General features: G+C 54.5%; 1 protein-coding gene across 1 annotated transcript; it reads right to left on the bottom strand.

Annotated features, from left to right (window-relative positions):
• Positions 1-2,804: 2,804 nt before the first annotated feature.
• Positions 2,805-12,249, bottom strand: HEXA (hexosaminidase subunit alpha). The gene is made up of 14 exons (XM_071441919.1): positions 11,953-12,249; positions 9,087-9,185; positions 8,739-8,804; positions 8,538-8,584; positions 8,101-8,211; positions 7,518-7,619; positions 7,298-7,430; positions 6,497-6,677; positions 6,095-6,181; positions 5,678-5,750; positions 4,987-5,167; positions 4,806-4,896; positions 4,304-4,408; positions 2,805-3,836 (listed from the first exon to the last, which is right to left on the bottom strand). Exons 1-14 carry the CDS (start codon positions 12,206-12,208, stop codon positions 3,773-3,775), a joined length of 1,596 nt encoding a protein of 531 aa, XP_071298020.1. The 5' UTR covers positions 12,209-12,249; the 3' UTR covers positions 2,805-3,772.

Genomic DNA, 12,249 nt, shown 5'->3' with positions numbered 1-12,249 from the left:
CAGGGGTGCTGTATTAGCATAATGAGGGGGCGGTGGCCAATCAGAACCGCGGGGCGGAAAGAGGGGCGGGGCGCGTTCCGGCTCCGCCCACTGCTGCGCCCTGCCGGGCTCACCCCGGACCCCCCCGCTCGTCACCCTCCCGTCCATCGCCCCCCGTGTCTCCCCGTTCGGCCCCTGTCACCCCCGTCACCCCCATCACCCCCATGATCCCGATCATCCTCCATCAGCCCCCATCATTACCATCACACACCCCCCCGCACCCCCCCACCACCAGAATCCTTATCACCCCCCATCACCTCCCAACATCCCCATAACCCCTATCACCACCGTCACCCCCACCACCTCCATCACCCTCCCCCATCATCCCCATCATCCTCATCACCTCCCATCACCCCCCACCATCTCCATCACCCCCATCCTCTCCATCACCCCCGGTCTCCCTCCCCATCCCTCCCATCACTTCCTATGACCCCCTGTCATGCCCCGCCACCCCCCATCCCCCTCATATCCCCCCATGTACCCCCTTTCTCCTCATCCCTCATCACCCCCATGACCACCTATGTCCCTCCCTTTCCCCCATCATCCCTCACCACCTCCATCCCGCCTCCACTCTCTCGCCCCCCTCCATCCCCCTTTTGCCCCATCATCCCCCCAACCCCAGCCAGGGCTGTCCAAGGAGCAGAGCAGCCTCCCACCTTCCTCCCTGCAGCCCTTTAGTAGCATCCAGACTTAACCCCTCTCTGCTCCCCACCTCAGAGCAGGGTTTAAACACACAGAACAGGCTCAAAAAGGGTCAATTTGGACACTTTGTTGAGGTTTTTCGCCTCCATGGACCCCACACTGCCCCTGTTGCTCCCTGGAGCTGCCCCAGAAGGGGGAGGAGGAGAGCACTTCCCTCCTGCATCCCATGTCACCCCGAAAGATCTGTAATTAGACTGAGCAGCTTTAATACCTGGTGTTGTCGTTAATTAATTAATTAGTCCCAAAGCAGCAGCCAGGTGGGGGGAAGCAGGGCTTCCCCAGCGCGCTGCCTCGTGTGTGCAGGGGCTTGTGAATGTGGGAAGGGGTGTGAGCGTGTGCCACCGTGCACATGCGTGTGTGAGCACGTGTGCAAGCATGTGCAAGTCTGTGTGCATGTGTGTTCAAGCGTGTGCAAGAACATACAGGGGCTGCAAGAGTGCACACGTGTGTGTAAGTGCATGCAAGGGCATGCACAGCACATGGGTGTGAGTCTGGGCAATGATGTGTGGGGGTATTTGCACGTGTGTGCAGGTGTGCATGTGTGTGCAAGTATGTACAGGAATGTATGGGCTTGCAAGGACCCATATGCACACGTGTGCAATGGCCTATGTGCACATGTGTGCAAGGACTCCCTCGCTCATGAGTGGAAGTGTGTGTGTGTACATAGGAGTGCAAGTATGTGCATGAGGGATACACATGCACGTGTGTGCAAGTGTGCAGGGATCCATATGCACAGGTGTGCAGGCACGTGCACAAGTGCATGCATGCAAGCACCTATATGCATGTGTGTGCAAGCTTGTGCATGAGTGCATGTGTGCAAGGACCCACATGCATGTGTGAACAAGAGCATTTGTGCATGTGTGTGAGTGCACACGTGCAAGGGCCCTTAATGCATGTGTGTTCAATGACCCTTATGTGTGTGTGCACGAGTGGATGTGAGGACCCACAACCACGTGTGTGCAAGTGTGTGCCCACAAGCAGACACACGTTTACAAGCACACACACACACGATGCCCACAGTGCACACGTGTTTACAAGCACACACACACACGATACCCACAGTGCACACGTGTTTACAAGCACACACACACACACAATGCCCACAATGCACACGTGTTTACAAGCACACACACACACACGATGCCCACAATGCACACGTGTTTACAAGCACACACACACACGATACCCACAGTGCACACGTGTTTACAAGCACACACATAACACACCCCGAGTATTTACACCTTGCACGCACACTTGCAGGCACACACCCGATGCACACACGTGTTTACAAGCACTCACACGCGCCATGCACACAGGTGCCCGCCGCTGCAAGCGTGTCCCAATAAACTCCCCTGGCTGGTGCCAGTGCCCACGGGTGGGTTTGGGACGTGTGGAGCACAATGCTGCCGGAATCCGGGGGCTTGGCGGCTGCTCCTCGCCGCCGCTTGGGTTTATTTTTAAACCCGTTGGCCCCGAGTGATTCACACGCTGCCTGTTCCCTGTTCCCTGCTCCCCGGCAAGTTTTACACGACCAAAATAGATGTTCTGGAAGGAACGGGCCACCCGGCAAAGCCGCGGCGGGGAGAGCGGGGCGCTCCCGGGATCCCGGCCCCTCCGAGGCTGGAAACGTCACTGATCCACCTCCATGAGGGTGGGTTTGGGAAAATGCCGGTGCAGACACCCTGGGAAACGGGATCATGGGTGATGTTTAACCTGGATCACAATACCAGGCTTCAGTGGAAGGTGCAATGTTGATGGGTCCTCCGGGGGTATCCCAAGCCCTGGGGGCTCTCACACCTGGCTGTGGGGGAAAGGGAGCCCAGCAAGGCAGAAGGGAGGGTGGGATGAGGGCAGGGAATGGGATAGCATCATCTGTGGGAACAGAGCAACATTCTTGGGAACAGAGCACCCTCCCCAGGGTCAGGGTCCTGCTTGCCCCAGCCCTGCTGGCAGCAGCTCCCTGCAGTGATAAAAGCACCCAGCCAAGGTACCATGTTAGAGCACACTGGGGAGAAAAAAAAAAAAAGGAAAAAAATCTGACTTGTAAAAATAGGAGGCAGTAATAACTGTTAATTCACTATTTTTAATTTCAAGTTCAGTCATGAAAGGTTTCCAGCCATAACAGTGCATCTCACTCACTTAAGACCAAGACACACACACAACAGTCCCAGCCAGCAGGGATTTCTCCCTGACAGATTCCCTGCTTTCAGCTGAATGCCGTTTCCAGCACGGCAATCCCAGCCATGGAAGGACAACAATCACACCTGTCCCAGTTCTGTGGGACAGCAGCACCACTGGTTTCTTCTCCAAGGAAAACATCATTGAAACCAACCCCTCTGGATGGAGGAGACCTGGAGCTGGGCTCCCCACCCTGAGAATAACACAGCAGGAGGAGGATGGTGAGCTGGCCAAATCCCAGGCAGAGGTGACAGCCTGAAGAGCTGAGCAGAGATTTTGTAGTATCCATGCACCACTCAGCAGATTTGCAAGGGCTCCTCAGAGAGGCTCCAGGGTGTCATCTGCTGAGGAAAAGTCAGAGGAGGTGGCAGCAACCAGGGTTTAGGGCAGCAGAGGTGGTGGCTCGCAGGCCTGGCCATCAGAGGAGAGATAAGGGACAAGGACAGGACCCCAGAGCACAATGTGACTGCAGAAGCAAACCCTGGGACAGCAGCAGAGGCTAAGCACAGTTCATCCAGCTGAGCAGGCACCCTGCAAACTCCAGAGCTGCCAGGATGATGCTTCTCCACCAGCATCTCTGGAGCAAGCCCTACCCATCTCCTGCTAACCCTTGCACAGCGTCCCAAGCCCCAGATGAGCAGGAATAGGCAGCTTTTTCCTCTTTGGGGTCATTTATTTATAGATTTAAAGAAATAAAAATAGAAAAAGAGGTAAAAAGTGCATGCCGAGGCAAAAGAAATGTTCATTGGAATGAAGCCAGAGCAGAAGGTGGGGTGGCAAGGGGTCCCTCTGCCCTTCTGAGGGGGGAACATTCCTCCTGCATGCACAGAGACAGGGCAGTGGGGCTCTCCCTTCAAACCCCACCAAATTCATGCTCACAGTATCCAACGTAGAGAGGCTGTGCCTGGACACCACGCCTGGGAAGAGAACAGAAGGATGGCATCAGGGAGAGGCACAGGCAGAGACACCACCAGGTCTGAGGGCTTCCAGTGGCACAGGGTGGCTGTGGGTGCCCCGCTTCAGGTGTGACAAGGAGGGAGGGGTTTTCATCCTGTGCTTATAAACTCAGTTTTTTGCTCATGTGTGGGAGCACGGGGTGAGGACAGGTTTCCTGGGGAAGCTGGTGCTGCAGGAGGAGTGGCAAGAGCTGACAAGTCCCCTCCTTCCTCAGCACAAAGCCCTCTCCTCGCCAGAGCCACCAGCCTACGCCAGCAGCAGGAGCGCTCTTCCAGCGCTGCACAAAGCAGGCTCTGCCCACGCACAGGCAGCACAAAAACCAGGGCTTTCCAGAGGAACAAGGGTCATTTTGCACCCTTCTCCCTCCTGCCCTCCCAGGGTTGAGCCCAGAGCAGCAGGGCAAGGGCAGGTGCCCCAGGATGGTTACCCCAGCAGCGTGCAGCGGAACTCTGCCAGCCGGGCGTATGCGTCCTGCACGTTCCCAACAGTCTCATTGCTCCAGAGTCTTTCAGCTACAGCCCCAGCTCTTGGCCTTGAAGACAAGAGACAGGCAGTCAGGACAAGGGGGAGCTCAGAAGATTCTTACACGAAGCCCTGAACTCCCAAGCACTTTCCTAATCAGTGTCCTTCCACACACAAAGGCTTCAGAGTATCCCAAGATCTGTTCCCGGACACGTGCCCATCAGGAGCAGACCAGGGTGACAGCAGAGAAGGCTGTTAAACACAACCTGGTTGCAGCAGCAGGTTGTTACAGCCTTGCAAACTCCCATTTCAGCCTCAGTGAAGCTGTTACCAGCACAGGGAGGACAGGGACAGGCACCATGTGCAGATCAAACCCATGAGTTCAGCACATGACAGTCGGTGGCAAAGAAAAGGGATGCAAGCCCAGCCTCACACAACCCAAGTGACCTCCCCGTGGCCTCCCTTACCAGAGCCTGGGGGTCAGGTTGGTGACATCCACATATTCACCCCACATGCAGGCCTCACCACCGATCACCAGGGCCTTCTGCTCAGGGCTGCCTGTGGAGGGGACAGCAAAACAGCCACTCCTGGCATTACATCTGAGTGCCAAGGCAGCTGCCATGCAGAAAGGGGACACAAGGAACACACCTTCAAACATCAAGGGCTCCACCTTATAGGCTTCTATCCAGTCCTGCCCGTAGGAGATGCGGTTGAGGTACCAGGGTGCAGAGAGCAGAGCCCTGTAGCCAGACCTGGTGACATTGGCCATCTCGTTCAGGTACTGCAGGTTGTTCTCCTTCCACACGTGGATGATGGTGTCAGGCCTCAGCTGAGGAGCACAGGTGAACACAGGGCAGGGATCAGTGCAGTGACAGAAGCATCACCTGCTCCCCTGAGCAGAGTGCAGTGTCCCCTCCACACCCCCAAAAGGAAGCTGAAGCAGACTTGGGCTTGATTTTTGAGCCACTTCCCATCTGGTTTGCAGGAACAACAGGAGGGATAAGGCCATTTGCAGAGTGTCCTGGGCAGGGTTAAAACCTGCATCCTAGAGCAAGCAGAGCATTGGCAGCAGTGTGACAAAGCCATGATGAAGACAGCTCACTGGCAGCACCATCTTGAGATCAACCACAGTCCCATTACAGAGTAACACCCACCAGCCCCAGAGCACACCAGTGTGTCAGGGAGGGTGCTGGCACTGTTCACCCCAGTACAGCCTCTCAGAGCACACCAGTGTGTCAGGGGGGATGCTGGCACTGCTCACCCCAGTACAGCCTCCCAGAGCACACCAGTGTGTCAGGGGGGATGCTGGCACTGTTCACCCAGCACAGGCAGCTCTCACCTTCACGTCATTGTCAAACACCTCCTGCCACACAATATAACCTTTGCCAAGGGAAGAGACGATGTCCAAAAGCCTAGAGTGGGAAAAGTACCAAGGTTTGGGTGATCTCACTGATTCCCTCTTTGGTGGTTACATACAGGCTAAGGAGCAGCACAGATATTCCCAACACCCTCAGCAGGATGTGGAGGTGCTTCTGAAGGAGGAGAGAAGGAGCACAGCCCCTTATGGGGCTTCTTTCTCCTCAGCCCCAGGAGGGGCTTTTTTGTGGTCAATCTCCCACTCAAATGTTCCCTTTTGGGCTCAGGGAAACATGACCAACAGGGAAGCTCCTGGAAAGGACATCTGGTGTCCCCAGGACAGAAGACATTTGAGCTGGTCACACAGTGCAGCAGCAGGCCCTGGATGCCCTGTCCTTACCTCTGGATGTAGAAAGACTCTAATTTTTTGTAATCTTGACCAAGGCCCATCTCAACCATGAAAGCACGGATTTCTGGATTGGATTTCCTGTGCACCAAAGAGAAGAAATAAAACCATTGCAACCTGAGCTCTGCAGTAAGGTCAAGGCATGGTCAAGTCCCTCCCACAACAGTCCAAGGCTTGCCCAGGTATTCCAGAGCTGTGGCTGGACCAGCACCAGCACCAGCAGCTCCCTACATTCAGCATCACCATGAGCACAGAAATCCCAAAAATCCCAAGCACCACCACTACCCCTGGCCTGGGAGAGCAGGACACCAAAGCTCATCATCAAGAAGCCACGGGCTGGGACTCCAATCCCAAATACTTACCCCCAGCCCCCATCCACACTGATCTCAAACTCACCAGCACGTGAAATCTACCTCATCACCACCAAGGTGGAGAAAGAAGTCTGGGAACACAGTGCTGACCTCTTGGAACAACCTGGTCACAAACTGGTAGGTGCTGTTAACAATGGGGTTGATGGGCCCATAGACTCCAGAAGGAGCCTTGCCCATATAGCAGGGAGTCAGGAGACCTGGAGCACCTGATGATAACAAATGCAGGATGGTGAGGAAGCGGCAATTCCCTCTACAATTCCCCTCAGCACAATCTAGGGCCTGTCAGGGGACAGGGAAGGAGGGACAGCCACAGTTCCAGCTGTGACCACACACACAGAGAATTTTAACATGGGCCCTGGCATTTGGAGGCAGGGAAAGGAGAGAAAAAAACAATGGAATGTTTTCCTGGAGCTTCTTGCACTTCTAGACATAGGAGACACAGTCCCTGGAATAGATAGCAGCGTGTCAGGACACAGCTGAGCAGAGCAAGGAAGCTTGGCCAGCTGTACCCTCAGTTACACAAGATCCTTGCAATAAGCCATAGTGTTAGTTTTGACAGAGAAGATGCTCCCACAAAAAAGTCACCCAGCTTGGACCCAAGAAAACACGGAAATGTGGAAATGTTTCCCTTCGAATTTTGCTTTTGAAGTTGGATCACTGGGTCCCACATCCCCCAAATAATGGTTTGCTCCTCATCAAAGCCAGCCTGTGGGACACTGCTGCTCACACCCAGCTTTTAGGGTCCAGACTGCAGCACCCATTCCTGCCCCTGGGACAGCTCCAAGTCTCCTCAGAGCAGCAGCAGCAGGCAGGGTGTGCTCCTCACCTGGCCCCCAGGAGAGGGTGTGGCCGGGGGTGTCGAACTCGGCGATGACTCTGATGCCGCGCAGCCGGGCGTACTCGATCACGCTGCGCACGTCACTGGCTGTGTACACGTGGGTCATGGCATTGAAGGCTCCCTGGGACACAGGAAAGCTCAGTGCCTTGCTCAGGAGCAGAGGCAGGGATCTGCTCACCTGAGCTGGGCTTTACATGGTGATCATTACCTGCTTGCTGAGCTCTGGGAATGTGGAACTCTCATAGGGGAAAGATGGGTCATCCACAATGTGCCAGTGAAAGACATTGAACTTGTTGTAAGCCATGACATCCTGGGAAGGAACAGGACAAAGATGAAATGTGTCCCATCCCTTCTGAAAGGTCACCCAGCTTGCCACAGATAGAGAACAAGGTCCTCCAGCTCCAGAAGGACAAGGCAGAGTCCCTAAATGCTCCCCAGGATCCAAGAGGGATTCAGACACCTCTCTCTAAACATAAAAGTTGCACAGGGCCAGGAATACTTCTGCTTAGTAAAATCCTTGTTCTCCCTGTAACTGAGCCACTGGTGGAGATCTGGAAGTTTTATTCTGCTTGGGATGAGCATAGAACCACCACCCACCTTTGCCAGTGTTTTCCCTTGCCTTAGAAACAACTCAGCCCTGAAGACTAACCTGGACTGCAGGGATCCAAAATACCTCAGGGTGTTCTTTTTAACAAAGGCAGCTGAGAAATCACCCAAACGAGGGAGCTCAGTTGTCACAGGGGAAGGGACATCCAATTAAACCATCTCATTTCCCAGCATGGGTGTCCTACCAGAGTTTCCAGGATAGCTTTCAGAGGCAGGTAGTGTCGAGAGGTGTCCAGCAACAGTCCCCGGTGAGGGAAGCGGGGAAAGTCCACGATTTCTGTCTCATTGATGTAGTACTGCACACAGAAGACACGAGGAAGATGTGAGCAGGATGCTGAACAAATGGCCATTAGCAAGAGACATTGAGGGTCACCACTGTCCCCAGGGTTGGCAGGACAGAGGTGCCCTCACTGCCCAGAGTGCAAAGTGTCCAGAAAGAGCTGCAGCACTTCTTTACGCACTCAGAAGGCAGGGATCTGGCTGGATCCATGAATTTCCACCTGGCCCTTGGCAAGGCTGTGCCCACTCATCCCAAGCATCCCAGCAACTCTCAGCCTGTCCCCATGGAGGCTGGGGCACTATGGGGAGCTGCCTGCCCCCAGGGGATGAGGCTAGGACTCACCGTGCCATTCTCATCTCGCCCAACAAGCTGGCTGAATGTTTCCAAGCCTGCAGGAAAACACACAGCCCCTTTCTCAGCACAGACACCCCCAAAGGAGCAGAGCTCAATTAACAAAGTCTATGGAAAGAGAGAGGCACTGGAGACATCCCCACAGGCCCGAGGCAGGGAGAGTGGGAATGCCCTGTGGGAAGCACAGCTCACCTCGGAGAGCTCCCCAGATGGTCTCTGCTGAGAGCAGCATGGAGCCTTTGGAGACAGACAGCTTATCTGAAAAACAGCATCAGAGGGATGGCCCACACTGCCACAACAGCACTGGGCAGGGCTCAGGTACAGAACTGCACCCCAGACCCCTGAGAACTGAATTTTGGCTCTTTCTTCCTGTTTTAATCCTCTCTCCAGTGTTTTATCAGCACTCTCAGGTCCTTCCTGCCCTTCCCCAGCAGGGAATTGGTGCCCTCCCCAAATCCAAGGGTAACTGCACAGTGCTACTTCCCAGTGACAGGCACAGAAACAGCCACGTTCCCTCTCACTCCCAACCCTGTCACTTACAGCTTTCATTGGAGTCCAGGCTGGGAAACCCATCGCAGCCTGGAGTGGAAACATAGACGAGAAGCTTGGTGCAGGGTGTTTCCCAGGATGGCTCATTCTCTGCAAAAGACACAGACCATGCACATCAACCCCATCCCAGCTCTTTTCCCTGCTTCCAAGCCCACCACCATCCTCCCAGCCCAGCTAGGGATGGAGGCAGAAACAGGCACCCCTTTCTGCACCCCAAAACAGACACCACGGTGTTCAGCAGGGGTTAATTTCAACACAGCCAAACAGGAGAACATGAGCTGATCCCAACCTGTGAGGAAGCCCACAAGGAAGCATAAAGGAGCACACAAGAGAGGAGAAACATCAGAATATGGACTAGCAGCAGCCCCTGAGGCTTCCTGGACACCAGCCCTGGCTCTTACACTACAGCCATGGCTAGTGAAAGCTTCTCTATGAGGGTGAAGAGCTTCTTGTTTCCAAGATTTCCCAGCACTGCAAAAAACTACAAGCCTAAGAGCTATGCTCTACCCAAACTTATTGGAAAAGGGCAAAGAAAATCTTTAAAAAAGGGCGGAGAATGAATCTGTTAAACTGGGCTGAGTTAGAGGCAATCAAAAGGTCTCAGCCAGCTCAGAAAAGCTCCCAATTGACTTCACCTTCTGCAGAGCAGGATCCAGGGGTAGCAGCCAGAGAAATGAACCCAGTCACATTGGGACCTCAAGTAGGAGGTCTGGGCACACTTCCCTAACTGAAGAGCACTTCCAAGGATGCACAAGCCTGAATTCCCACTTGAGTCACTCCCCCATTCCAAAGGGATGCTCAGCCTTCGTTGGGGTGCAATGGACTTAAAGCAGTCAGTTGCCAGAAGGAGCATGGGGTAGCAGGGTGGGACCCTGCTCATCCCAGACAAGGTCCATACCTACACCCCACAGCATTCCCAGGAACAGCCAATGCTCAATGTGGTCACTAAAAATAAAGAACTTGGCTTTGAATAAGCCAAGAGCATCAAGAAGTTTCCAGAGAGACTGTGGCACTGCCAGCATTTCAGAAAAATGCAGAGAGCCCCTGCTCCACAGCTCACAGGAGCTCACAGAAATCCCGATTTCTCCATGAAGGGATGACGAAACCTCTGCAGAGAGAAGGAAAACAGCTTGAAGCCAGCCCTGTTTTGAGCTTTCCTCTCGGTTGCAGACAAGCTGGTAGCCAAGGCAACCTCACAGATGTGCAAGCAGCACAGCAAGACCTGCTCCCTCCGCTCGGGAAGGCGGCAGTTCACCGGGAACAGCCGCTCTCAGGCCTGGGAGCACTCATTCTGCTGAGGAGCCTCGACAGAATCGGTCCCACCATCACACACCATGTTTGAACCTGCTGGGTGAGGAACTTCCCAACCCAAACACAGCCCCCTAGGCCAAGGTGCAGCCAGGCACCACCACCAACCACACCTGCAAGGCAGCGCAGCCAGAAAATGGTTTCTGCCATTTATTTCCTCTATTAATACAAATGATTTCCTTTCATCCAAGGTTTCCACTGCCTGTTCTTACTAACCACCCATGCGGAAAAAAAAGACCAAAAAAAAACCGAAGGAAAAGAGGGGAAAAAAGGCCTTAAAATAATTTGTGTAGCTTGAACATCAGAAAGCAGGGCATATGGAAAGTGATGAGTGTGAGCTGGATCTTGTGATCGCAGTGTTGCTCCAAGTGATTTGATGGTCACATTTCCCCTCTGAGTGGAACAGGAGAGCGTGAATAATTAGATCAGCTGTTTTTAGTTCCTAGCAGCAAAAGAGAACCAAGAGGAGCCTTTTTGGCTCTCAAATCAAAATTTATTTCTACTTCTACTCACAAGAGTTGAAGAAGTAAAATAAGCCAAAGGGTTCTCTGTTTCAAACCTGCTTTTTTCAAAGTATGATGTACTCAAGACAAAGCCAAGCAGCTTCCAACACTGCCACCCTTCTCTGCTTTGATCAGCAGCGACAGAGTTCACACTGACATTTAAAACACTCGGGAGCAGAGTTACTAGCTCTTTTTGATGAATGAAGTGCTTCATACTCCCTGCATATAGCACTTCAGGCTGCAGCAGACCCACGCAGCTACTGAGCGTCCCTGCACGTCGGCTCCACAGCCAAGAGATTTCCTGCAGCTCATCCCAGGCAAGCAATGGGTGCTGTCATGAAGAAGTCTGGGTTCAAGAAACCTTTAGAGCCTGTCCCACAGCAAATCCAGACTCTCAAAGCTTTTGCCTTTCCTCATCTTACCCTACAATTTCAGGATGAATCCAGGAGCTAATCCCTCCCTGGCAGAAAAGCCACGCTGCCTCAGGACTTTTAGCAGCTCCACTTTGGCAGAGGTGTCCCGTGGCACAAGTATGTACTTGGAAGAACACACACAAAGCAGGAAGTCTTTCCTCCAGGTGAGACCTCACACAGGCCACCGAGAGCTGCTAACAGCCAAGACTGAGCAGTAACCCTGAAGCAGGAATGGCTGCAAGAGTGGGAGCAGCTCTCCCTGCAGCCACAAGAGAAGGAAGTGAAATGAAGCAATGGAGAGATTAACACTACCTGGAGGAAGCAAAAAATGAAATAGAGAAAACTCTTGATAGCGAGAGCCGAAATCTTGGCAGAAGGACAACTAGTGCTGTGCCAAACTCGATTAGACTCCTTCCACACGTGCCACAGGCATTGCTCTCCAAATCCCAACGCTGCCCTTGCCACCAGACTCCATCCAAGCCACAACTCCCACCCCACCTGCCGCCGCAGAACTGAGGGGAGGCAGACGGCCACCAAACCCCGCGGTCTGACCCCAAAATTAGCGAGGGTGTGGGGGGCTGTTTAAGCTCAAAGCCACGGAGAAGAAGGGTCAGCGCCCGCCGCGGCCCTCACCGGTGGGACGGCCGAAGAGCAGCGGCCAGTACCGCTGGAAGGCGGCGTCCAGCACGGCGCAGCCCGGCCCCACGGCCGAGCCGTCCGCCACGGCGAAGCGGAACCCGCGGGCGAGCACCGGGCAGCGGCCGCCGCCGGGCGGGAAGCTCTGGGCCTGGGGCTGCGGCCACACAGCCCCCGCCGGGCCCGGCAGCAGCAGGGGCGGGAGCAGCAGCAGCCGGAGCAGCGACAGCTGCAGCGCCCGCGCCGCCGCCATGTCGCGCCCGAGCCTGAGGGAGGCGGCACCGCCCGACAGCG

Source organism: Agelaius tricolor, unplaced genomic scaffold (assembly GCF_023055355.1).
Source record: "Agelaius tricolor isolate 1412-34295 unplaced genomic scaffold, bAgeTri1.0.p SCAF_16, whole genome shotgun sequence".
Taxonomy (NCBI): domain Eukaryota; kingdom Metazoa; phylum Chordata; class Aves; order Passeriformes; family Icteridae; genus Agelaius; species Agelaius tricolor.
The sequence above is the reverse complement of the archived record's forward strand: the minus strand, read 5'-3'. Positions and strand labels throughout refer to the sequence as shown.